This window comes from Vombatus ursinus, unplaced genomic scaffold (genome assembly GCF_900497805.2).
Source record: "Vombatus ursinus unplaced genomic scaffold, bare-nosed wombat genome assembly UNPS02014830.1, whole genome shotgun sequence".
NCBI classification, from domain to species: Eukaryota; Metazoa; Chordata; class Mammalia; order Diprotodontia; family Vombatidae; genus Vombatus; species Vombatus ursinus.
The window spans coordinates 13,813,813-13,841,368 of NW_020954608.1; the positions used below are offsets into that span (position 1 = coordinate 13,813,813).

At 37.1% G+C, this 27,556-nt stretch overlaps 1 protein-coding gene across 2 annotated transcripts in view; it reads left to right on the top strand.

Moving 5' to 3' along the window:
• Nucleotides 1–54: 54 nt before the first annotated feature.
• NAPEPLD (N-acyl phosphatidylethanolamine phospholipase D) overlaps nucleotides 55–27,556 on the top strand; it is a 67,204-nt gene continuing 39,702 nt past the window's right edge. The window contains exon 1 of one of the 2 annotated variants that reach the window (XM_027838807.1): nucleotides 55–84. Coding sequence is in view for 1 of the 2 variants with exons in the window: in XM_027838805.1 (XP_027694606.1) it covers nucleotides 680–690 (11 nt within the window). In the remaining variant the exon portion in view is untranslated. Of the gene's footprint in view, nucleotides 85–602; nucleotides 691–27,556 lie in introns of those variants that run through there. The other variant, XM_027838805.1, reaches the window with a different exon arrangement.

The following is a 27,556-nucleotide window of genomic DNA, read 5'->3' on the forward strand; positions in this document are numbered from 1 at the left end:
GGAGCGCGAGCCCGAGCCGGAGCGCGAGCCCGAGCCGGAGCGCGAGCGCGAGCGCCAGGAGGCCAAGATCGTTCAGCTGGAGAGGTGAAGATGCGCTGCGCATTAGAGGGAGGGCAGCCTTGCTCGCTCAGCACGTCCATGTTTCGTCCCTTTTCTGGGAGGACCCTTGAGAACCGAGCCTGAGTGGGGAGGGGTGCTCCCTGCTCGGCGCCCCGGCCCTCCCCCAATTCCTCTCTTTCTGGGGGTGGCTCTTGATTCCTCAAGACTCCAGGGTGCGTTGTTCAGTGTGCAGATTTCACCGGACTCTAACCACCTCCTTCCCTCATTTCTCTATTTTGGCTCTCTCCCGCCTCCAGACCTTTGCTCTCCGAAGGGAGCAGTCCGCATGCCCCAAGTCTCCTGCAAAGTAGGACAGTCTAGGGGGTGGGCCCGAGCCTTGGGTTTCATAGGTTATTAAAAAGCCCCAGTTCATCCTCCGGCTGCTGCTACTTCTGGAGCCGCGTGGGGCTGCGTTTGACTCGCTGCAGGTTGTGGTCGCTGGTGCATCCTCTGCCACGGTGAAGATAACGTTTGCCGGATTTTTTTTTTTGAAAGGTGTCCAGGAGAATAATCTTTTTTTGGGGGGGAGGGACGCAGACCCCATCTTGATTGTGGATTACTTTGTTAAATCTCCTCTGCAATGGAAAACATGTAGGTGTTTCTTTTAAAAATTATTTCTGATAGATAGAACTGACAACTTCAGAGCCCCCACACCCCTCACCCCACCCCACCCCACCCCCTAGCATTGGAAATCTATTTCAACAGCTCTTTTGGTTACCCAAAAAGTAACCCATGGAAGGGAAATGAGAAGCAAATGAATGGAGTTAAGGGGGTGGTGAGAGATTGTTCTTTATGAGTTGTGTTCTTTTTGGGGGGGGAGGGGGCGGTGCTACTGAAGTCTTTGTAGAAAGACTTTCCGCCCCCCCGACAGAACTTGCTGTTGTCTCTTTCCCTGGTAGCTGAGGGGAATTCATCCCCTGTCACAAGCTTGTGTTTGATGCTTTCTCTCCGCAGTGGGGTGTGAGAATTAGGAAAATTGATCAAAGTTCGAGCACTTTGCAGCTCTTTAGTTCGTGCCTCAGCCGGTGCTGTATTTTTTTTTTTTTTTTGTTTACTTTTATGAGTAAGACGGCATAATTGTATTTAACAACGGTATGAAACTGAAGTGTGTGCTTTGGATTAACGTGAAGTAGCTGGTATTTTATAGTTGCTGTGATAATTTATTCGTGAAGTCATTCCTGAGTTGCTTTTCTCTGGAAGTTGAGATGTAAAGTGCCCATTCCTTGCTGAAAATGAATGTTTAGTAGTCTCATTCCTTTTTTTTTCCCCTGCAGTTGCTGTAATTTTGATTTAAAGTCACTAAGATATTAGCTTGTAGTAGCATTATTGGGAAAAGGAAGTTATGTAATCTTTAAAGAGAAAATGTTTCCTGCCTACTGGAGCATTTGTGCTTCAAGGAAACATCAAATTGTGGATAGAAATTTAGAGCAAAAGTATTTATTTAAATTAAAATGTTAAGGGCAAGGTTGGGGAATGTGAACAACTTAATTACAAATTATTTGTGATTTTTAAACATTTTATATGCCACAACTAAATGTTTTCTTGTAGCAGAGATTTTAGTAGTCTCTTTAGGAGACAAACATGTTTAGTATGTTTCTGCTATATTTATTTCCTTTTGTAATACCATGCAACATTTCATAAATTTTGGATTACAGCCTTTGGATGTAAGTTATGTGCATTTTAAAAACTTGATTAGTCCAGGCCTATAATTAGATTATTTTTTTTTAAAACAATCAATCACTGGATTTTGGTATTATTTTATTGCTGGACATAAAATTAGCCTTGTTCATTTGAAAGAGAGTATGTTGGTTACTTAGAGGTTTAGACAAGTGAGTGAATTTTGAATGAGAATTAAACATTGAGAGTTTAGTCTAGATTTGGTTAAGTGAGGCTTGACTAAAATTATTTTTTCATACTTACCTTGGTTTCATTTTGCTTTTTTCATGTGTTAAATGCCCCTCCCTACTTCCCCTTTAAGTAAATAAACATAGAATAATTGCAAGAAATGACTTTAAGGTATATGGGTTTATATTTTAATTGGACAAAAATTTTAAAACCACTTCATTGTCATGGCTCTTTCACATAGCACATAAGGCATATAATTCATCATTGAAGAGCCTGAGGACTTGTGGGAGTGGGTATAAAACTGGGATAAATAAAATAAAATATGCCTGTAATATGCAACATAACATTTTGTTAACTGTTTAATTCTAACTATTGTCATACGAATGGATGCAATATGACTTGTGTATAATTTATAGAGTTTATCTGGACTTCCATATCTAAATGTTTTATTGATATTCTCTTTAGTTATACCTAGGTTCAGTCACTTGCTATGTGTCACTTTACTTCTCTGTTTCCTCAGTTTCCTCATCTGAGAAACAATGGGATTGGACTAAATAATCTCAGGGGTTCATTCAAATTTTAAACCTATGGATCTATAGCTTTAAATGACTAGACTTGCATATTAGCTTAGAGGCAATAGGGAGCCAGGGCAGGTAGGTAGTGCGGTAGATAAAACAGGTTTGGAATCAGGAAGATTCGTCTTCCTGGGTTCAAATCTGGCCTTAGATACTTACTTGCTGTGTGACCCTCTGCAAATCACTTAACCCTGTTTGCCTCAGTTTCCTCATCTGTAAAATGAACTGGAGAAGGAAATGGCAAACCAGTATCTCTGCCAAGAAAACCCCAAATGGGGTCACAAAGAGTCAGACACGAGTGAACTACAGTAAAAGTAGGGAGCCATTGGAGATACTAGAATGGGGGAGTAATGTGTTCCGATCAATTCTTGAAGATTGTAATTTGGATAGCTATGTGAAAGATGGGTTAGAGAAAGAAAAGAATGGAAACAAACAACCCAGTTAGGACGTTATTATAATAGTACAAAATAAGAGATGAATGCTGACATTGGTGTGGTGACCCTGAGAGTGGAAGAAAGGAGATGGATAATAAATTCTTGGTTTTCTCTCAATTAAGCAGGATGAAGTCTTTGTCAGGGAAAAAAAAAGCATCAAGCTTTTTGGATGTTAAAATAGATAATCCTTAAAAAATATTTGTGATACCATAAAATTATTATGTCCATTCATAATATTCTGTTATCAAGACAAATTGTGTATAAAATGCTCATTTGTGAAATTGTTAGAAACTTCAAACTGCTAAGTGATCCATTTTTGGGCCTGAGTTAACCGTCAGCTTTGTTCTTTAGATTTAGTTGCAAATAAGCTTTTCATAATATAAGAAATACAGCTATAAATTAAGAATAACATTAACATCCCTGTTATGATCAATGACTGAAAGCTAGTGAGGTCCAAATCCCTATCTTGGCTTCAGTCTATTTAATTCACTTATGCCCCCAAACCAACTAAAAAAACACCAGGTAAAGTAAAATATAGTACTTCTTTCTCAATGAAGATGGTTCTGCTCAAAAGCATCCCTAGAAACATAATTATTAGAAGTAGGTAGTTAATACCAACTGAATTATTGCCTAATATTACTCCACAAAATTTATGATGCATGAAATGGGAAGTAAAAAGTGAAAACCCAAATAATTGTAGACATATAAGATTCTCTTGCCTCTAATTGTTTACTAATTGTTACATTTGAAGATGAATTTCTGTTGGGCAATTTGGGGGATTAAGTGGAAAATCTAGATTTTTTTTTGCCATTTTAGTCGTTACTGAGTATTTTAGCTAACCAAGTTGCCCCTGAACTTTAGTTTAATCATCTAAGTAAGATTTTTCTATCATTTCACAAAAATGTCATATAACAATTTTTGGTTGAAAGATGCTGTCATTTACATTGTCTCACTCAATTTTATACTGAAATTAGATTCAATACCATTTAGAATCATAGGATATTGAGGTCCTGGAAAAGGAATTTACTAATTAGATAATCCAGGGCTTCTTACTGTGGGGTCGGTGAATCTTTTAAAGAATATTTTGGTATTTCAGTATAATTGCTTTCATCTGTGATCTTATATATGCTATTTTATGCATTTAAAAACATCATCCTAACAAGGGTTCTGTAGACTTCACCACAATGTCAAAGGGATCCATGACACAAAATAAGTTAAGAATCTATGATCTAGTACAACCCCCAGTGTCTAATTGTGTCTAGCACATTGTATGTGCTTAATGAAGGCCTGTTCAATTGATCTGAATGGTCAAGACCTGTTCTGCCCTCCATCAGCATATTTTTGGTAGTTAGTATCTAATATCAATGCGTATATTGAAATGGTCAAACTAGGTAATATGAGGACATTGATATAATTAAAATTTGAGCCACAAAATATGCAATTTTTTCCTCAAGAGTTATTATCATCCTTTTAATTGGAACATAATTTCATTCAGTTTTTAATCTTGTAATTGTTAGTCCAAGTAAAGTAGCTCAAGATTGTGCTTTGCAGTATCTTAAAGAGGATTGCATTTCTAGTTAAATATAAATATTTGCATCACACATATATTATTTGCTGATGACATAAATGTATTTATATGATACTCTGAAGGTGTTTCTTCAATTTAGAGTCATTATTAACAATTCTGATTCTTAGTTAAAGGGCCATGCATTTCATGAACTGAGAATGAGGCCTCTTAGGAAAAGAAGGGAGACAACCACATGACTCCCTGCACATTTTGTTTTTAAATCAGTGAAATATAAAATTAACTATTATACCTATTACTATTCTCTCCATGTAATTTTTTAAAGTAAAAATGTCTATTAATTAACCAGAGGTAGTCCTACAGTTTGCAGTCTACTCTTAAGAAAATTAGAAGCCTTGAAAAATTCAATAAATACAAATTTGTGATGGAATGAATGATCAGGTGGCTTCCATTCGATGAAAACGACCATCTTGCTTTTGGTTTAAACTTTGCTTTCTCACTTTCATATAGAAATTATTAAACATTTCGATTGAGCATCTATCTTGCCTCAGACACTCATAAGCTTTTTGATCTTTGGCAAGTCATTAAACTTCTGTCAGTCTCAGTTTCTCATATGTAAAAATGGGGATAATAATAATATTACCAACTTTCCAGAGTTGTTGTGAAGATAAAATGAGATAATATTTGTTAAGCAATTTGCCAAAACCTTAAAGTACTACATAAAAAGAAGGGAAAAAACCCCCAGGGAATTATTGATACACGAGCAAGTATTCTGTTGAGAACTTATCTTTTTACAGCATATTTACAATAATTATTCTAAATGGTGTTGAAATTGTTTTTTATTTTTCAGAACACCATAGAATTTAGATCTAGATAGGACTTCTAGATGGGTTTATTCAATGCTAGTCTCCTTGTCTTTCAGATGAAGAAATTAAAGCTCATTTGAAAAGAAGTAATTTGTGCAGCAGAATGAGGCTTTAAAACCAGGTCCTGTGACTTCAAACCCAGTGCTCCTCTTACTAATACACTAAGATGTCTCTGTATGTAGGGTCTGGAGCTTATTAATTAATTCCATCCAGGTTAGGATCCTCTTTGCTATGGGGTGCCCCTCTTGAGAGAAATTACTTAATTTCCTAGTATATGTAGCTTCATAGAATTGGGAGCTGGAAATGACTGTAAGAGAAATCTAGTCTAAATCTCCTATTTTTCAGATAAAGAAAATGAGGCCCAGAAAAGTTTAAGTGACTTCAAGGTTTCTGGAACAGTCAACTATCCAACCTGTTTGCTGAATTCTTTTTTCTCCGCTGTAGAATCTAAATCTGTAACAGTCTTCTCTACTCAGAATCAACAAAGATTTATCTTGCTTTTGTGATTTGTCAGTATTCTACCAAAGAAGCTTAATAGTTAGTCTGGGTTTGGTAGAGTATTCCTGAAGAGTAAGGATTGATTCCCCTATTGAATAACTGAAAAAAACAAACAAACCCAAAACAAAACTTTGCATTCAGGGAAGGGAGGGGAGAAGTGTTGGGGGTTCTCAAATCCACCCTCTCTCTCTTTTTCTTTTCTTTCACTGTCAAAGTGCTGTTGAAATTCAAAGAGGCCAGTCTTGTGGGTGAGGCCAGAACTGTTGGCCAAATGCCACCACCTTTTGAATCTATTTATTAAATGGAAAAACTATTTTCCTTATATATTTATTGTACTGCGCTGCTTAATACACATATTTGTTTGGGGGGAGTTGGTATATCTTGTAGCATTTTTTTCGAGCCTCTTTGGCATTCCAGCCACTATACCAAGGTATTCAAATAGGGTAAAAGAAGCAGTACCCTAAGCACCAAGTTCTTATATAATTAAGCAGAGCCGGTGACAGTGTCCTCTGGAGGGTTTAGTCACAATCTCTTATTTGTTTTCACTCCTCTTATAGTATGCCGCCCAGCAGGTGACCTTTTCCAAACAATTAAGTGAAAGCCTCCAAGGAAGGGTGTGAACTATAAATATATTAGCACTTGAGGCTGGTATTTTATTTCAGTTTCAGGTGCTACTATCTCTAGCTGCTTATTGGGTATGATTTCAAGGTCCCAGGAGCCTTTCTCTCTGCTGCGGAGTGCCTTCTCCTCCTGATAGCCCAAACTCTACTACTGTTCTTCCTTTTGTCTTCACTTTTTTTTTCTTGTTAGGATGCAAACACTGCAGGAAGAAGAGTAGCATTTTAAGATTTATGGGGAGGGCAGCTAGGTGGTGTAGTGGAACGAGCACTGGCACTGAAGTCAGGAGGACCTGAGTTCAAATTCAACCTCAGACACTTGACACGTACTAGCTGGTGACCCTGGGCAAGTCGCTTAACCCCAATTGCCTAAAAATAATAACTATATGGATGTTAACCTATGGGGCAGTTAGGTGGCACAGTGGATAGAGCTCTGGCCTTGGAGTCAGGAGGACCTGAGTTCAAATCCAGCCTCAGACACTTGACACGTACTAGCTGTGTGACCCTGGGCAAGTCACTTAACCCTGATTGCCTCACCAAAAAAAAAAAAAAAGCAAAAAAGCTGTATGGGTCATATAACCTGCCTACATACCTTCCTGTTAAGTCTCAGGTGCTACTTTTTTGTGCAGCCTACCTTAAAGGTCCTCTGTTTGGCATTTTATTATACATGCTCAAGGTTTGGACAAGATTTGTCTTGTGGTCTTTACCAGCTCCTGATCCTATGAAGCAATACACATTTGGATATGGAAGTAAAAACCTCAAGTCTCAAAAGGGTCACCCCATAGGAAAGAGGTTCCAAACTTGGATGAAAATCACACATTGTGTACGTGTGTGTGTGTGTGTGTGTGTTGGGGTGGTGGGGGAGATTTTTTTGCTGGAGAGTTAAGAGAATGACAATGTTCTTATTGGGATAGGGGGTTTATACCATGTGATAGCCTTTTGTTTTCCTTTAGGATAATCATAAAAACATTGTATTATCATATTATCACATGCTTTTATTATCCTAAAAGTTTTGGGGAAGCATATTTGCTAGATATGGCCACGAGGTGCTTCACTGTGTGGCGTATGGCTATTTTCTATTCTCTTTGAGAAAGACAACACTTTAACCACGAGGCTTCTAGGAGGTGGGGAGACTCATGGTGAATCCAGAATAGATGACAAGGGTAGAGGGGTTAATGTGGCATAATGGTAAGAACACCTAATTTGGAGGCAAAGGACTTGATTTGAGTCCTAGTTCTATGTTGTTGTTATTGAGTTGTTTCAGTCCTGTCTCTTTGTGATCCCATTTGGTGTTTTTTTGGCAAAGCTAGTGGAGTGGTGTGTCATTTCCTTCTCCAACTCATTTTACAGATGAGGAACTGAGGCAAGCAGGGCTAAGTGACTTGCCCGGGGTCATAGAGCTAGTAAGTGTCTAAGGTCTGATTTGAATTTAGGCCTACCTACAGGTGTTTCTTAGTGAATTTCATAGGTTGTCCCTGTCCTTGTACTTATAATATCTTTCATCTTTGGTAGTAGATGCCCGAGCTTGTACTGCACTGCCATAGTCTCTAAATTATTCCATAGATACTTCTACCTGGATAATGTTCCTCAAGCATTTGAAACTCAACATATCCAAAACAGAGCTCACCCTCTTTCCCGTTAAACTCACCGTCTCTCCTAACTAGTCTGTTTCTGCTCAGGGTAGCGCTATCATATACCCAGGTTTGCACTTGAAAGGTCATTCTTGACTCTTTGCTCACTCAGCTCCACCCCCTCTATCTCCCAGTATCCAAACAAGTATCAAGTCTTGTCTACCTCCTCAAATGATCTCTTGTATCTATCACATTTTCTCTACTTCCATATAACCACCATCAGCCCAGGCCCTAGATACTTCTCACTTGGTCTATTGGATCACTTTCTGTCTCAGGGCTTTTGTAGAGACTTTCTCCCATGACTGGAATGCTCTTCTTCTAACCCCAGTATCTAGAAACTCCTAGCTCCCCTTTAAGGCTCAACTTCATTGGCATTCTAATCTGTCTCCTATTGTCCAGTCTGACCCAATCTCTAATCCATCCTCCCCACTGCTGCTAAATTGATAATCTTAAAGCACAGGTTTAAACAAGTAGCTCTTCTGCTCAAGCATCCCAAGGCTCTCAATTGCCTTAAGATTGAAAAACAGAGTCCTCTGTTTGGCATTTAAAGCCCTACACAATGTGGCTCTGGTTTATCTTTCCAGCCCCATTGTATATTACTCCCTCTTCTGCAAACTACATTCCAGCCAAACTGGCTTACTTACTGTTTCCATACACTCCATTCCATTGTCTGTCTCAGAGCCTTTGCTGGGGAACCATTGTCTGTGTCAAAGCCTTTGCAAAGACTGTCCCCCATGACTAGAATGTGCTTCTTTTCACTTCAGTGTCTTGGAACTCTCCCTTTAAGTCTCAGCTTAAGTGCCACCTCCTTCAAGAGTCAGTTAATAAACATTTTAAGTGCCTACTATGTGCCAGGCATTGTGCTGGGCATACAAAGAACGGCAAGAGACAATCCTATGCTCAGGGAGCCCACAGTCTAATGGGGGAGACAACATGAAAACAACTATGTACAAACAAGCTGTATCCAAGATAAACTGGAAATAATCAATACAGGGAAGGTACTAGGATAAGGAAATTGGGAAAGGCTTTGTATAGAAGGTGGGATTTTAGTTGGGAGCTGGAAGAAGCCAAGAAATTTAGGAAATAGAGATGAAGAGGGAGAGCGTTTCAGGCATGGGGGACAGTTAGTGAAAATACCTGGAGTTGGGAAATGAAGTATCTTTCTTGAGAAACAAGGAGGCTAGTGTCTGTGGATCAAAGAGTATGTAAGGTATAAAGGGGTTGTAAAGGTATAAGAAGCCTGGAAAGGTAGGAAGGGGGCATGCTGTAAAGGCCTTTGAACACCAAATAGAGGATTTCATATTTGACCACGGAGGTGATAGGGAGTCACTGGAGTTATTTGTGCAGTGTGTGTGTTTATGTATTTGGTGGGAGGTGACAGGTTCAAACCTGTGCTTTAGGAAGATCAATTTGATAGTTGAATAAGGATGGACTAAATGGGAAGAGACTTGCGGAAGGAAGACAGATAACTATTTATTAAGATTTAGAGCTGGAAGGAAACTTAAGAGTCCATCGGTGCCTACAATGTACCATTATAACAGGAATGTTAGGTGCTGGGAATACATATGTAAAAGTTCCCACAAGAAGCTTACATTCTACTAGGGGGAAGGATAATAGATACACAGATAAGTAAATAGAGGGTATATATAAAAGAAATACTCAGTGATGGAAAGTGGGATAGATTAACACTTGGGTGAATTAACCTAGGTAGATTCTCCTGGGAGTATCAAGAAAGACCTCTAAATTCATTATCTTTCTCCCAAACCCTTCCCTCCTCCTAACTTCCCTACTCCTGCAGAGGGTACACATCTAGGTGTCATCCTTCTCTCTCTCACTCCATGCCCCCACCCACTGCCACATTCAATTTGTTGACAAGGCCTGTTATTTTACCTTTGTAACATTTCTCTAGGATACTCCCTTCTCTCCTCTGACACTGACACTACCCTGGCACAGGCTCTTACCACCTCATGCCTGAACTATTACAATACCCTGCTAGTCGGTCTTCCTTCCGCAAGTCTCTTCCCATTTAGTCCATCCTTACTCAACTATCAAATTGATCTTTCTAAACCACAGGTTTGGCCCTGTCACTTCCCAACACACACTTAAACGCACTGCACAAATCAATCCAGTGGCTTCCTATCACCTCCACAGCCAAATATGAAATCCTCTATGTGGTGTTCAAAGGCCTTTACAGCATGCCCCCTTCCTACCTTTCCAGGCTTCTTATACCTTTACAACCCCTTTATACCTTACATACTCTTTGATCCACAGACACTAGCCTCCTTGTTCCTCAAGAAAGATACTTCATCTCCCAACTCCAGTTATTGATTGACTGATTAATGAACCTTGGGTCACCTACATACTACAAAGAGATTTTGTTTAAAGTTTCATAAATTTTTGAACATCAGAATTCTCATGTTCAAATGAAAATATAACAATATAATCTAAATATAATAAAATAGTGTAAATAATTTTGGTCATATATCACTGTCCTTGGTCCTCATTTCTCATTAGTACAGGTTATTAAAAGTTGAATAGATATTATGCAGTTGTCTTCACAGAAGAGTATAAGAATGATTGTACCAGTTTATAGTACACAAAACTTTTATCTCCCTTAGAAGGTAGTAATTAAAGGAATATCTAGTTCAGCTTTCATGGGGAATGTGTCATTCTGGAAAGATGAGATCCTCCCACACCTAATAACTAGACAGCTATATACTTCAAGTGGTGGAATACTTGTTATGGAAATCTTTCTAAAATGTACTATATAATTTCATTAGTTTTTAAAATAGAGCATGGGGAATGGGATGACATTTAGGTACCCTTTAGAAGTTGTGTAAATATAATTCAACATTTTTTGTGCTAGATGCAAGTTTAGATAATGTAGGACATTGGACTAAATGGGCATTGACCCAGTCAGTTTCTTTGGGATTTACTTCCCTGAAAAAAGTCCTTGATGTCGGCTTTTTTTTTTTGATGATTTGCCTCTTCCCCCTAGAGGCAGATGAGCAGCTACTTGACCTCTTGGATAGGATAAAAAGGCTGCTTATCTGGAAAATTAATTAGTGAATTAAAACCAAAATAACCTTGTTTTTCTCACCCTTCTTTGCAAGTTACTGTTGCTGTTAGTGCCCTTTGACTTATTAGTTGTTAATTAAATATTATTTCTGCATCATTAGCACCATGGAGCATTGGCACCTCTTCATCAGCTTCATCCATCTACTCTTATTTCACACATTGCTTGTTGTGGATATGTCTAAAGGAAGACTTTGCCTCACTTTTTAAAAATAATTTGTACCATGTGTTTTTGGATGGAGTACCTGACTTTGAAACAGAAAATTTTTCATTATTGTGTAACCTGCATTGTAGGTGATGTAATAATTTCCTTTAGCTCAAGGCTCCAGCTACCCTGAAGTTGGGAACTTTGAGAATCAAACTTGGGTCTGAATATAGAGTAGTCAATATACTAACAGGCTAGGCAGGAGTTGTACATTGAAATAGTAAAATATTTAATGGGAGCAAATTGCAAATCAAATCAATGGCAAAGCACACCTCAACACTTATTTTTGAATGAGTGAAATCTCTTCCCTGATTTCTACCAAGATAACTGAGGAAACCAACCAGATTGTTTTAAACTCAATTCTCCAAAATGGAGGTGGGACAAGTGGGTAGGAATGGCACAGCTAGACTGGGATTGCCAAGATTTGCTTCCATAGCACCTGTGTTTCCACTCAGAGTACTTTCCATTCTCACCCTCTCTGCTACCCTGGATATCTGATCTTTTTACTCTATGGCATCTCAGGAACATAATGGAAGTCTTGGATTCTTGGATATTTCCTGAACAGGCTTCTTTTCTCAGAAGATTCTTTGCAGCAAACAAAACCCATGCCTCATTAGCATATGTCCTATATCCAGCCATGGGAATTAAAGTCCTGAGAATTGTAGTCAAATTCCTTCCCAAGGCGTCATGGGAAATACAATCTTGTTCCACCTTGGTGGTTATCGTAGGCTATGGTATTTAATTCAGTCTGTGCCATTGACTAGCTGTGGCCTGTCAATAAATTACATAAATCTTCAGGGCCTTAATTTCTTATCTAAAATAATGAAATTAATAGGTTAGATTTCTTAAATTTTTTTCTAGCACCAACGTGCTACCATTTTGTTTTCTTTTTTTTAAACCTCTCATTACTGTTTGATGTATAACAGAATTCCAGGTACAAGCAACATTAAAAAAATTATGAAGTTCTAGATGGTGTCTCTTCTGTGATGACATTTCATCTTCTAAATAACACTCTGTAGGCTAAATGGAATGTGGTAGGCAGGAAGATCATAGAACTATTGTCAGATTGCAACCCTGCTTATTAAGGATAAACTCTACTTTTGTCTAAATAAATAGAATGGCTTTGCTAGGGGCTGTGAGATGCTTTGATTCATGGGATGCATGATTCACGTCCAGTGGACTGAGGGCAAAGTTTGGAACCAAGAATCATTCTAAATAGACTCAGAATTAAAGCTGTTGCTTAGGTCTAGTGAGTTGGTGCTGCTGAAGCTGGTCGTTTAGAGCAAGGCTTCTTAAACTTTTTTCTACTTGCAACCCCTTTTCATGTTTCAGCAGCATTTGTTGGCATTGTGTGGTGTGAGGGCATGCACATTGCAAAGTGCGCATGCTTTGTGTTCAGAACCAAGGCTGCAGTGAAGTTGCTTGATGCAACAAGGGCAGGTGCTGCTCGCAACACCTTGGATTTATTATGCTTTTGTTTTTTGAATTAATTTTTGGTCATTGTGCATGCAGAAACCCTGTTGTCAAATTTTTCATGACCCCATATGGGATATTTATCCATAGTCTTTTTTTTTTAGGCAATTGGAGTTAAGTGACTCAAGTGTGTCACACAGCTAAGTGTCAAGTGTCTTGTCTGATCTGAGACTGGATTTGAACTCAGGCCCTCCTGACTCCAGGGCCAGTTCTCTATCCACTGTGCCACCTAGCTGCTCCCAAAACCCAAGCACTGGTAGAGCACAGAAGTAGACAACTTCTCGTACAGGTGATCTAGAGGTTGATTAGTGATGATTCTGAGCTTCTAATGGATCAGGGAGCCTACATTGGTGGATTAAGCTAGAATCTACCCAAAAGGAAAGTTATTGTTAACAGAGGATTGTTGACAAGTATTTCTTAAGTAGAGCATTACCACACTGGGGAATCCTACAGGCAGAGTGGTCTTTCCAAGTCTTAAGGGGTCTGGACATAATGAGTGTATGTGTTTAGGGAATTATCTAGTTTTGTTAGAGCAGTAGAAACCTGTTATTTAGCCCAGGAGTTCTCTGGCTCTGGTAGTGGCTGTGCTACCACTTCCTTGTGGGGGAAGGGTTCTATTGGGGCCCAGGTGTGCGACCTCCCTGAGGCAGGGGTATGTTGCTATCTGATTTGTCCCTTGGAATCTGAGTGTGGGCCTGTAATAGTTCAGAGGCCTAACATGCTTTGTTATACTGTGAATTGTTTATAGTTTTGAAGTGATTTTTCATTGCAGGTACAAAAAGATAATGGCAGAAGACCAAAAGCAAACAAAAAACAAACCCTAAAACATTCTTTGTTCATCAGTGCATTAACTAATTTGAAGTTAAACAGAAGGCAAATGTGTGACAACTTTTGGTCCCTGAAAAATTTCATCCTCCTAGAACTTAGGATCATTAACACATAAATTTTCAAAGGATTAAAAAACCCTGCATCATTAACATATAAAAGAACAACCTTCCAGTCATTATCACTAGCACCTACTTGCAGGAAAAAAAAAAAAAAAGAAAGCACTATAGTCAGCAATGATTTTTTTTTTTTGCATTTCCTAAGCTAATAGTCATATTTGTCAAAGCATTTTTGAGAGATAGGCAACGAGCATTTATTCAGAGCCCAACTATGTATCAAGAACTGTGCTAAGTGCTTGGGACACAAAAAAAGGACAAAAAAACCAAACAAACAAACAAACCAAAAACACCAGTCCCTGCTCTCAAGAAACTCACAGCCTGAGGGAGATAGTGTGCAAAAACTATGGATAAACAAGATATCCATAGGGTAAATTGGAGATAATCCTAGAGGGAAGGCACTAGATGAGACCTGAAGGTAGCCAGTGAAGCCAGGAGGTAGAGATGAGGAGGGAGAGAATTCCAAGGATGGAGGACAGCCAGTGAGAAGACTGAGTCTGGAGATGGAGTGTCTTGTTCACGAAACTGTTAAGAGGCTAGTGTCACTGGAGGGAAGAGTAAGTTGAGAGGAGTAAAGGTTAAGAAGACTAGAAAGGTAATAAGATTGCAGGTTATGAAAAAGGCCAAGCAGAGATTTTATATTTGCTTCTCAAGGCAAAAGGAAGCCTCTGAAATTTATTGAATGGGCCTGGGGCCAGAGTAACATGATCAGATCTGTGCTTTAGGAAGATCAATTTGACAGTTTAGTGGTGGATGAACTGGAGTAGGGTAAATACAGTGCCAAAATAACTTAAAAGTGTTTAATTTAGATTTTTGAGCTTCACAAAATAGCAATTTAAATTCATCCTCTCCCTTTTATTCCCCCCCATAAATGATCACTGTGCATTATTTAAACTCTGGAGAAATTCTTTATTTGAATATTTCATCTTTCTTTTAGGATAGGTTTCAATAGTATCATCTCCCTACTATCTATATATTACTATAGGAATATTTAGTATTGCCTCAGTCATTTAATCTAACTTCCTAATATGTCATTCTGGTTATTTTAAACATTCCCATTACAATCTTAGAAATGAGAAATTCTAATAAGTTCTTTACAAGGAAGAGTTTGTTCTTGAGCATAGTTTGGTTTTCCTAAGTTAACTTAGTAGATTATTTGTATCTCTAATCAAGACTTATTTTTCATAATTACACACAGAAATAAATCACTTAATTGAAGGGAGAGCAGAAACCTTCTATTTTGGGAATTGCCCCAAAGTCCAAGAATTGCTAATATATTGTTTTTTATTTCAACATACTTTCAGAGTGTTTAGTAATCAGGAAAGCTATTCTCCCTTGACTGCTTATTAAAAGCAGAAGTTGTTTTGGGTTTATATAGTGAGGTACACAATTGCACTGGCAAAGTGGGCGCTTATTCATCTTGAAGTTTCCCTCTGATTTTAAATATACTTTTGGTTACGCTTCACTTTGTCAAAAGTTTCATTATGTACAGCCATAGGATGATGGATCTAGAATTTAAAGTACCTCAGGTCTACTACAACTCTTTTATTTTATAGATGAGGAATCTAACTGCCAAGTCCTAGATATTACCCAATGTCATCTCTTGAATTTCTCCCTTTTTCTCCACTCTCATAGCCTTTACCCTAGTTATCGCACTCATGAACTCTTGCCTGGACTATTGAAATAAAGCTCCTATTTGGTCCCTTACCATTGCTTCCTTCTTCAATGCATACTACCCACAGAGGCCAAATTGATATTCCTAAAACATAGGTTTGACCATGTAACTCTCCTATTAATTTTTTTTTTGCGATTCCTTGTTGCTTATAAAGTAAATTACAAAATTCTCAGTCTGGCATTTAAATCCCTTCCCAATTTTATCCCACCTGTCATTATAGTCTTATAAATAAATATTACTCCTTTGTGTTTCTCTCCACGTTCCCTGATAGCTATTTTCTAGTCAGTCAACAAACATTTATTAAGTATTTACTGTGTGCTAGGTACTGGAGATATAAAGAAAGGCAAAAGACAGTCCTTGACCTCAATGACCTTACAGCCTCCTGCTGGAGACAACATGCAAACAACTATGTTCAAATAAGATATATAAAATATAAATTGGAGATTATCAGCTGAAGCAAGGTGCTAGCATAAAGGGAGATTATGAAAAGTTTCTTGAAGAAGGTGAGATTTTAGCTCAGACTTGAGGGAAGCCAGGAGATAGATGGAGATGAAGAGGGCGAGGACTCTAGGCCTGGGGTATATTCAGTTGAATGATAAAGTCAGAAACCAAACTGTGGAATGTTAAGAAGAAAATTAGAGAATAGGAAGTGGAAGTACCTATTTTATTCATTCATTCATTCATTTATTTATTTTAAACATTAATTTAAAAAAATTTGAGTCCCAAATTGTATCCCTCTCTTTAGCCTCTCCCCCATTGAGAAAGTGAGCAATATGATATCAATTATACATGTGAAGTTATGCAAAACATATTTCTATATTAGCCATATTCCCTTCCCTTCCCTCCTCCCTCCCCCATCCAGGGCAGGGAAAATAAAGGAAGTGGAAAAAAGTATGTTTCACTCTATACTCAGAGTTCATCAGTTCTCTTTCTGGAGGTGGGTATCATTTTTCATCATGGGTCCTTTGGAATTGTCTTAGATCATTGTATTGATCAGAGTAGCTAAGTCTTTTACAATTGATTATTCTTTCAATGTTGCTGGTACTGTATACAGTGTAGTAGCTACATTATATAATGCACTACTGGGTACTTCTCTTCACTAAAACAATTTGAAATGTGCTGTTATTCCAACGTTTGGATCATTAAGTCAAAAATATTAGGATTTAAATATATTTTATGGAGTTAAAGTCAGTTACTTCATTGGCATGTCATAGAATAGAGAGCCAGTCAACAAATCAAAAAGTATTGTTTGCTTCAGTAATGATAATTTGGAATTTTTTTTTATTTTATGAGTATGTTAGAATCTTAACAATAAAGTTGAATTAAACTTCTGAAGTTATGAAAACTCATTTACTAACCGCTTAGTAAATCATAGATGTAAGGGAAGAAAGTGATAAAATACTTGCTTTTGGACTATAACTGATGAATTCCTGCCCTTCTGAAAGCTCATTACCCATGCATCTAGTCATTAGAGTAACATATTTGTGCTGGCAGACTTGTCTTCCGAAAATGGCAGAGATCAGAACTTTCTTCCATTTAGAGAAATGAGAGTCTGTTCTTGAACTATCAAATAGGCAGTTGATTTCAACAGAAGTTTAGAGAGTATGCTTTGGATATTTACTAGGTAGAATTACTATCTTCCTTTTAATACTCACTATGGAACCAAATACAGAAATTAATCTTATAGTTAACAGAATTTTAAGTTTTATGTAAAAATAAACATTTTTGGAGGATTACTAATTAACTTAGTACACTGGAACTTCTTATAGCATATCATTCACTATCAGATGAATTCTCCTAACCATTCAAATTATTTCTGAAAGTCTTATTGTTGTTGTTGAGTTATACCCTACTCTCCATGACCCCATTTGGAGTTTTCTTGGCAAAGATACTGGAGTGGTTTTGCCATTTCCTTCTGCAGTTCATTGTATAGATGTGGAAACCGAGGCAAAAAGGGTTAAATGAGTTGCTCAGCATCAGCTAGTAAGTGTATGAGGCTGACTTTGACTCAGGTCCTCCTGACTTTAGGCCCAGCTCTCTATCACTGAACCATCTAGCTGCCCATTTTGGAAGTCTTAGAAGAATTTCTTTTTAACCATTATCTATTTATATAGACCCATGCATGGACTTCACAAGTTAGGGAGGTTCCAATTTATTTCTAAAATCAGATAATACTTTGGCTAGGAAGTTTGGTTACCCAAAGGGACCAAACCTGTTTATTTTGTTTAAGTTCATGCGTCAAATAAGGGTAAGAATTATTATTAGAATTCACTGTCTTTGAGATTCTATTTTGTTTTTTCATCCAATGAACCATGCTGCTGACCCAGTGAATAAATACACTGGAATGTTTATCAGACTATCTATTTTCTTTTTTTGTTCAATGAAACAAGGAAACTTTTGAGCAATATAAAATGTATGTCTTACAGGCTGGTAGGTGTTGCAGTAGATAGAGGGTTGGGCCGGGAATCAGGAAGACTTATCTTCCTGAGTTCAAATCTGGCCTCAGACATTTACTAGTTGTATGACCCTGGGCAAGTCACTTAACCCTGTTTGCCTCAGTTTTCTCATCTGTAAAATGAGCTGGAGAAGGAAATGGCAAACCACTCCACTGTCTTTGACAAGAAAACCCCAAATAGGGTCACAAAGAATCGGACATGACTGAAGAACAACTGAACAACAACAAAAACAAAATGTGTGTCTTCACTTAGGAGATTGTTATAATAATCATGAAGAAACATTAAACAACAGAGCACTGGACTTGGGGGCAAGACGACCTGGACTTGAATCCTGCCTTGCATTCTTACTAGAGGTGTGGCCCTAGGCCAGCCACTTAATTTTTCTCTGGCTTCCTGTGTAAAATGGGAACAGTAATAATATCTATCAAGTAAGATTGTTGTAAGGATCAAATGGCGTCATATATGTAGTATTTTGTAGACTTTAAAGCACTACATAAATGTGAGCAATCATCATCATCATCATCATCATCATTATTATTTTTAACAAAGTGAGAATGTTCTATACTATTTCACTTAGCAATATCATCAGCTCTCAGGGTTTTATCATGTACTCTATGTAGATGATTTTCAGATCTATTCATCCAGCTTCTTTCCTGATTTCCAGGCTTTCATCTCTGTCTCTTAGACATCTTGAATTGGATATCTTATAAATATCTTAAATTTAACATGTCTAAAACTGAACTCGTTATCTTCTCTTTCCCCACACCCTCTCCTCCTCCTAATCTCTCTCTTCCTATTGAGAGTACCACCATCCTCTCAGTCATCCAGGCTCATGATATAGGTGTCATCCTCGACTCCTCACTCTCACCTCTTATATCCAATCTGCTGAAAAGGCCTGTCATTTCTATATTTGTAATCTCTCGTATTATCCCTCTTCTCTCCTCTGGCACTGCCACCACCCTGGTGCAGGCCCTCACCATCTTATGCTATCATGTGTTACTATCTCCTTCTTTACCCCTGTCTTCTTTACTCCTGTCTTACTTGAAAAGGGGGTTTTATTATTTGCTCAGGCAAACTTCTCCACCTGCACAAGTCATCCCATTTCTTCCTGTCTCCTCCAGCAGATTGCTTCCTTTGTCATCCTCACTGTCTTAGTTATCTTCAATCTCTCTGGTCTATTGACTCCTCCCTTGCTGCCTACAGATATTCCTTTGTCTCCTTTGTTCTCAAAAAATCCTCACTAGATCCTTCCCTTCCCGCTAACTAGTGTCTTACATCTTTGCTGCCCTTTGTGGCTAAATTCCTTGAGAAGGTCATCTGGGATAAGTGTCTCCACTTCCTTTCCTCATTCTCTTCTTAACTCCCTGTTATTTGGTTTCCTTCTTTAACTGCTCTTGCCAAAGTTATCAGAGATGATCTAATTCCAGATCCAATGACCTTTTTCCAGTCTTCATTCTTCTTTACCTCTCTGCAGCTTTTGACACTGTAGGTCACTCTTTTCTCTTTAATACTCTCTTCTCTAGGTTTTTGTGACACTCTTTCTTCTGGCTGTCTTCCTACCTATCTTACAGTTTTTTTTTAATCTTCTTTGCTGGATCCTCATTCAGATACCACCTCCTAATAGTAAGGTGTCCCCACAGGCTCTGCCCTGGGTTCTCTCCTCTTCTTTCTCCAGAATACTTCACTTGGTGATCTCATCAGCTCCCATGGATTTAATTATCATCTCTATGCTGATGATTCTCAAATCCGTTTATCTAGTCCTAATCTCCCTGCTGAACTCCAAGTGCTTTTCAGACATCTTGAACTAGGATGTCCAGTAGACATCTTAAACTCATCAAGTGCAAAATGGAACTCATTGTATTTCTCTTTAAACTTTCTCCACTTCCAAACTTGCCTACAACTTATCCTCCACTTTTCACTCTCTCAAGCCTTCCTCCAACTCCCCCAGTCCAGTTTGTTGCCATTGCTGAACTAAATCTGATGGTTGGAAGTTATAGGAAAACAGATTTTGGCCAGGGATGTTGTAGGATGAAGAAGATTTATTAAGCACCTGCTATGAGCCAGAAACTGCTAGGGGCTAGGGATATATATATATATATATGAGATATATCTCATGAGAACTGTCTCATTATATATATATATATATATATATGTGTGTGATATATCTCATGAGAACTATCAAGATAGGGATATAAAAGAATGAGATAGTTCCTATCTTCAAAGAATTTTTATTTACCATTTTTTTTCAATCCCTAGGATTTAGCACAGTACCTGGCACATAGTAGGGTCTTGCTGCCCAAATGAGGATATAGCATTTTCACAGATAAGTAAATACAAGATATATACAAAATAAATGTGGGGGGGGCAGGGCTTACCAATTTCTTTAAAAAGGAATCAAGAAAGCTCTTCTGAAAGAAGTTGGAACCTGAGCTAAGCTTTGAAGAGAACTGTGGTTTCCAAGAGGTGGAGGTGAGGAGGAAGAGCATTGCACACATAGGTGAAGGTTTGTTCTAAGATATGGAGGTGGGAAATGGGATGTCACATATGAAGAACAGCAAGTAGGCCATTTGTCTGGAGCATAGAGTGTTAAGGAGACTGAATCTGGAACAACAGGCTGGAGCCAAACTGTGAAGGTTTTAAAATGCCAGACCCAATAGTTTGTATTTTATCCTTTGGGAATCCATTGAATTTTTGTGAGCCAGAGACTGACCCAGTTTGATACTTTAGGCATATAAATTGAGGATGGATTGGTGAAGGAAAAGACTAGCTGTAGAAATATCAGCTATAGGAGCCTCTTGTAACAGTCCAGGCAAGAGGTGATTAAGTGTATTAATTCTAAAGTCCCTGATAATTCTAAGATTCTATAATTCCATGGTTCCATAATTCTCTAATGTTTTCTCTAGCAGCAAAGTTTTGTTACCTTTTCCTTCCTTTCTTGTGGGGAGGTTGGGTCCAAGTGGCTTTTTGGACAGAGAAAAACTTTGGAAGTCTTCAGTTTTATATAGTTACTTAAATTTAATTAGAAAACTTTACTTAATAATTTTATTAGATAGGGAACTCTTTTTTCTTTAGTGAGGCAGTTGGGGTTAAGTGACCTGCCCAGAGTCACACAGCTAGAAAGTATTATGTGTCTGAGGCCAGTTTTGAACTCAGGTCCTTCTGATTTTAGGGCCAGTGCTCTATCCACTGTGCCACCTAGCTTTATTTTTATTTATTTTAAAATTTTTTATTAATTTATTTTGATTTCTCAATAATCATTTCATATGCTTTTGAGTTTAAAATTTTTCTCCCCCTTGCTCCCTACCTCCCTCCCCAAGACGGTGCACAATCTGATATAGGCTATATACATTTACATTCCTATTAAACATATTTTCACATTAGTGATGTTGTAAGTAAAAATTAAAACCAATAGGAGGAACCATCAGAAAGAGGAAACAAAACTCAACAGAAGAGAAAAAAATAGCAATTCAACTTCCATAGTTCTTTCTTTGGATGTGGATAGCATTTTCCATCATGAGGCCTCTGGAGATGTCTTAGATCCTTGAATACAAGGGAAGGGTTAAGTTTTATCAATATTAGTCATTGCACAACATGGCGGTTATTGTGTACAACGTTCTCTTGGTTCTGCTCACTTCAGTCAGCATCAGACCATACAAGTCTTTCCAGGTTTTTCTGAAGTCAGCCTGTTCATCATTTCTTATAGCACAATAGTGTTCCATTACATTCATATACCACAACTTGTTCAGCCATTCCCCAATTGATGGGCATCCTCTAAATTTCCAGTTCTTTGCCACCACAAAAAGAGCTGCTAGGAATATTTTTGTACATGTGAGTCCTTTTTCCATTTGTATGATCTCTTTGGGATATAGCCATAGAAGTGCTAATCCTGGGTCAAAGGATATGCACATTTTTATAGCTCTTTGGGCATAGTTCCAAATTGCTCTCCAAAATGGTTGGATCATTTCACAACTCCACCAACAATGCATTAGTGTTCCAATTTTCCCATATCTTCTCCAACATTTATCATTTTCCTGTTTTGTCATGTTGACCATTCTGATAGGTGTTATATGGTACCTCAGAGCTGTTTTGATTTGCATTTCTCTAATCAATAGTGATTTAGAGCATTTTTTCATATGACTGTAGATGGCTTTAATTTCTTCATCTGAGAACTGTCTGTTCATATCCTTTGACCATTTATCAATTGGGGAATGGCTTATATTCTTATAAATTTGATTTAATTCTCTATATATTTTAGAAATGAGGCCTTTATCAGAGAGACTGGTTATAAATTTTTTTCCCAATTTTCTACCTTCTAATCTTAGTTGCACTGGCTTTGTTTGTGCAAAAACTTTTCAATTTAATGTAATCAAAATTATCCATTTTGCTTTTTCTAATGTTCTCTATCTCCTATTTGGTCATGAATTCTTCTGTTCTCCATAGATCTGATAGGTAAACTATTCCTTGCTCTCCCAGCTTGCTTATAGTATCAGCCTTTATATCTAAATCATGAACCCATTTTGACTTTATTTTGGTATATGGTGTGAGATTTTGGTCTATGCCTAGTTTCTGCCATACTCTTTTCCAGTTTTCCCAGCAGTTTTTCTCAAAGAGTGGGTTCCTATCCCAGAAGCTGGGGTCTTTGGGTTTATCAAATAATAGATTACTATAGTCATTAACTACTGTGTCTTGCATATTCAACCTATTCCACTGATCCACCATTCTATTTCTTAGCCAGTACCAAGCAGTTTTGATGATTGCTGCTTTATTATACAATTTAAGATCTGGAATTGCTAGGCCACCTTCCACTGCATTTCTTTTTGTTAGTTCCCTTGATATTCTGGACCTTTTGTTCTTCCAAATGAATCTTGTTATTATTTTTTCTAACTCTATAAAATAATTTTTTGGTAGTTTGATTGGTATGGCACTGAATAAGTAAATTAGCTTAGGTAGAATTGTCATTTTTATTTTATTAACTCAGCCTACCCATGAGCAACTGATGTTTTTCCAATTATTTAGATCTGACTTTATTTGTGTGAGGAGTGTTTTGTAATTGTGTTCATAGAGTTCCTGGGTTTGTTTCGGGAGGTAGACTCCTAAATATTTTATAATGTCTACGGTAAGTTTAAATGGAATTTCTCTTTCTATCCCCTGCTGTTAGGCTTTGTTGGTAATATATAGAAGTGCTGATGATTTATGTGGGTTTATTTTATAGCCTGCAACTTTGCTAAAGTTGTTTATTATTTCAAGTAGGTTTTTACTTGATTCTCTAGGATTCTCTAAGTATATCATCATGTCATCTGCAAAGAGTGATGGCTTTGTTTCTTCTTTGCCTATTCTAATACCTTCAATTTCTTTTTCTTCTCTTATTGCTAAAGCTAATGTTTCCAGTAAGATATTGAATAACAGTGGTGATAATGGACATCCTTATTTCACCCCTGATCTTATTGGAAATGCTTCTAGCCTGTCCCCATTACATATTATGCTTGCTGAAGGTTTTAGAAAGGTGCTATTTATTATTTTAAGGAAGACTCCATTTATACCTATGCTTTCTAGTGTTTTTAATAGGAATGAGTGTTGTATTTTGTCAAAAGCTTCTTCTTCATCTATTGAGATGATCATGTGGTTTCTGTTAGTTTTGGTGTTGATATGCTCAATTATGCTGATAGTTTTCCTAATATTGAACCAGCCCTACATTTCTGGTATAAATCCTATCTGGTCGTAGTGTATTATTCTTATAAGTTGCTGTAATCTATTTGGTAATATTTTGTTTAAAATTTCTGCATCTATATTCATTAGAGAAATTGGTCTATAATTTTCTTTCTCTGTTTTGACTCTTCCTGGTTTAGGTATCAGCACCATATTTGTATAATAAAAAGAATTTGGTAAGACTCCTTCTTCACCTATTTTCCCAAATAGTCTATATAGTATTGGAATTAATTGTTCTTTAAATGTTTGATAGAATTTGCATGTAAATCCATCTGGTCCTGGAGATTTTTTCCTAGGGAGTTCATCAATGATTTGTTCAATTTCTTTTTCTGAGATGGGGTTATTTAAGTATTTTATTTCCTCTTCTGTTAATCTGGGCAATTTATATTTTTGTGAATATGTATCCATTTCACTAAGATTGTCAAATTTGTTGTCATATAGTTGGGCAAAATAATTCCTAATTACTGTTTTAATTTCCTCTTCCTTGATGGTAGCTTCACCCTTTTCATTCTTGATACTAGTAATTTGGTTTTCTTCTTTCTTTCTTTTAATTAAATTAACCAAAGGTTTATCTATTTTATTGGTTTTTTCATAAAACCAGCTCTTAGTTTTATTTATTAGTTCAATAGTTTTCTTCATTTCAATTTTATTAATTTTTCTTTTGGTTTTCAATATTTCTAGTTTGGTGTTTAATTGAGGATTTTTAATTTGTTCTTTTTCTAGTTTTTTTAGTTGTGTGCCCAATTCATTGATCTCCTCTTTTTCTATTTTATTTATGTAAGCATTTAGAGATATAAAACTTCCCCTAAGAACTGCTTTCGCTGCATCCCGTAAGTTTGGTATGTTATCTCATTATTGTCATTCTGTGGAATGAAATTATTGATTGTTTCTATGATTTGTTGTTTGACCCAATCATTTTTTAGGATTAGATTATTTAGTTTCCAATTATTTTTTAGTCTATCTTTCCGTGGCCCTTTATTAGAAAACTTTATTTTTAACAAGCATTTTTTCCCTTCTCTCTCAACCCTTCTCCACCATTGAAAAAGAAAGAAGGAAAATAAAACCCTTGTAACAAATATGCTAATGAAGCAAAACAAATTCCTGAAATGGTCATTTCAGAAAATATCTCTTTCATTCTGCATCTTGAATCCATCTTCTCTCTGTTAGGAGGTAGGTGGTTAGAGTTCTTGAGTCTTCAGAAGCTGTCTATACAATGTTATTAAGATACAAATTGTCCTCATGGTTCTGCTTACTTCATTCTGCGTCAGTTCATATAAATAGTCTTAGGTTTCTGTTAAAACATTTCTTTCTTTATTACTTACAGTACAATAATATTTCATTGTTTGTTCAGCCATTCCCTAGCTGATGGCTTTTAATGACTTTTATGTGCTAAACATTTCTGATAAGGCAGAAGGTCCTTATCTTAATGAAATAATCTTGGGAATATGAATGTCAATGTAGGAATCATTACTTTTCTAATCTTTCTGCAATGCATAATTTGTGTATACCATTCTGAATGTGAAATGAGAGTTGTAAGTACTGGTCTTATATATAAATATATTTATACTTTAAGCCTATAATATTAATATATTACTTTGCCCTGAGTTAGTCCTTTGGATAGCCTTTTGGCCTTGTGCCTGTTTGAGAACTAATCCTGGACCATACTCTGTTCTTTTGCCCATTGTCTATGTTTTAGATACCAGGAAATGTATGACCAAAAAAGTGGCTAAGTAATTAGATGTCTAGCAAGAATGAGTTAAAACACTAGCCTGTTTGCTGCATATCCATGCAATATTAAAGGACCTAGAGGAAGGTTTAAGCATATTGGATCCTGAAGGGAAAATTTATGGAGTGTGTTATGGGAAAAATATTTCCTACTGAGTTCATGTGAACTCAAGCTACTGAGTAATGCTATCATAATGCAGAAATTATAGAGTTCAAAACCTAGGTTTGATTATGCTTAAGCACAGATTCAGAGCTTAAAAAATGAACTCTGAACCCAGATTAGGGTTTGGATCAATTTTTTTATAGAGAAAAATTATGTCCTAGAGACAGAAAAATAATGTTTAACATACAATCATCTTTATGGTGGCCAAACAGACCTTGTCATATGGAATCATTATCTCATGCTTTCTCCAATGTCATAAAGTTAACCAAAGGTCAGAGCCAGGAGGAACCATCCATAAACAAAGTTCAAACTCCCTTTTGATGTCTTATCTCAGGAATATATATATAAAAAAAAAACAAAAACAAACTTCCCCTAATACTATCATTCTATGGATCAAATTTTAGCCAGGTAAAGTTAATATTAACAGGAGATAGATTTCAGTCATCCAAATATCCAGGAGAAATGATCCTGAGCCCAAAATGACAACATTTAATAAAATAAAATAGAAAATTCTCATAATAGGTAAAAAAGGCATGGATGGGTTGATATTTGTACTAGTGGAAGGAGTGTCCATTTCAGTGAAATCATAGCTTCACAATCCTGACCCCAAATTGTAAAATATAAAATGTTTGGAATTCAAATTTTTTTTGTTAAAGGTTTTTGCTGAATAAAGAAGCATTAATTAAGTGCTTTTTTGGTTCCTGTTGTTCAGTTGTTTTTCATTCATGTCCAACTCTCCAAGACCCCATTTGGAGTTTTCTTGGTAAAGCTACTGGAGTGGTTTGTCATTGCCTTCTCCAGCTCATGTTATAGATGAGGAAACTGAGGCAAACAGGGTTAAGTGACTTGCCCAGAGTCACACAGCTAATGTCTGACGCCAGATTTGAACTCAGGAAGAGTAGATTTCCTCACTTCAGGCTGCACACTCTATTCACTGTGCCACCTAGCTGCCCTGTTCCTAGGACTAATCATTTCTTAGAGGATATAAATACAGAAATCAAAGACAGTCCCTAAAGCATACATTCTAAAGTGGGAGACAGCCCATAGAGGGTGGGATGGGGAATAGACTTGCAGGGAAGTAGATGGACGTACCCCATCCAAGAACAATGGCAGAACTAGGGGAAAGAGAGAGAAGGGAGACTAAAGGGTACCTTCTGGGTGGAGGGTAGATGAGTAGAGCAGGCTGAGGAGGAAATAGCCAGAGGAGGCAGTTATCAATTTGGAGAAAGGGGTCCCAGGGTAGAAAGATTTTCCTAGGTGGGAAGATGACTAGTAAGACTGTGGAGAAGATGGCAAGACTCAAGAGTAATGACTACTTACTGTTTCGTGCTTATGAGCACTTTGTCATTTAAATTGGTATTAATGAAAGCAAATGACCTTTCTTAAATTGTTCACAGGAAACAGATGTTTAAGCAAACCCAGTTTATGAATTCTGCTAGTTGAGGATACTGAAGTCATGGCTTTTAAGTGACTTGTCAGAAGTTATATAATTTTATCACAGAGTGAAGAATATAACCTGAGTCTTTCTCTGGTCTTGTGTTCTTTCAGATAATCATTTTTCTTCAGTTTTCAAATATGATAGTTAATGACATCAATGTTATCCCTATGCAGTATGGTCATATGGTGATATGTGATCTTTCTGTGTAAAATCCTGGCAATCCCCGACTTTTTAGTTTAGCTGTTGATAATATTTAATTTACGTTTCTAGCCATTGTTGGCTCAATCTGTCACTTTTTATAGTTCTATAAAAGTTAGATTGAGGGATTGAGGGAAAGGAGTATCTTACTTTTGTACTGATATCTTCAGATCTCCACACAGTGCCTCCTGTTTAATAGGTAGGTACTTAAAAATTGCTTGTCAATTATTTTTTTCATCTTGACCATCTATCTTGTACTTTTACTCTAAAAGTCACCCCATTTCAAATTGTTGAACATCAAGTTGATGTGTTTGCTATATTCTGCCATTTCATACTTAGTATACTTATTATAAAATAATCAACAAATATTTATTAAAAACATATTTGCCAGGCACTGATAACAGAAATAAT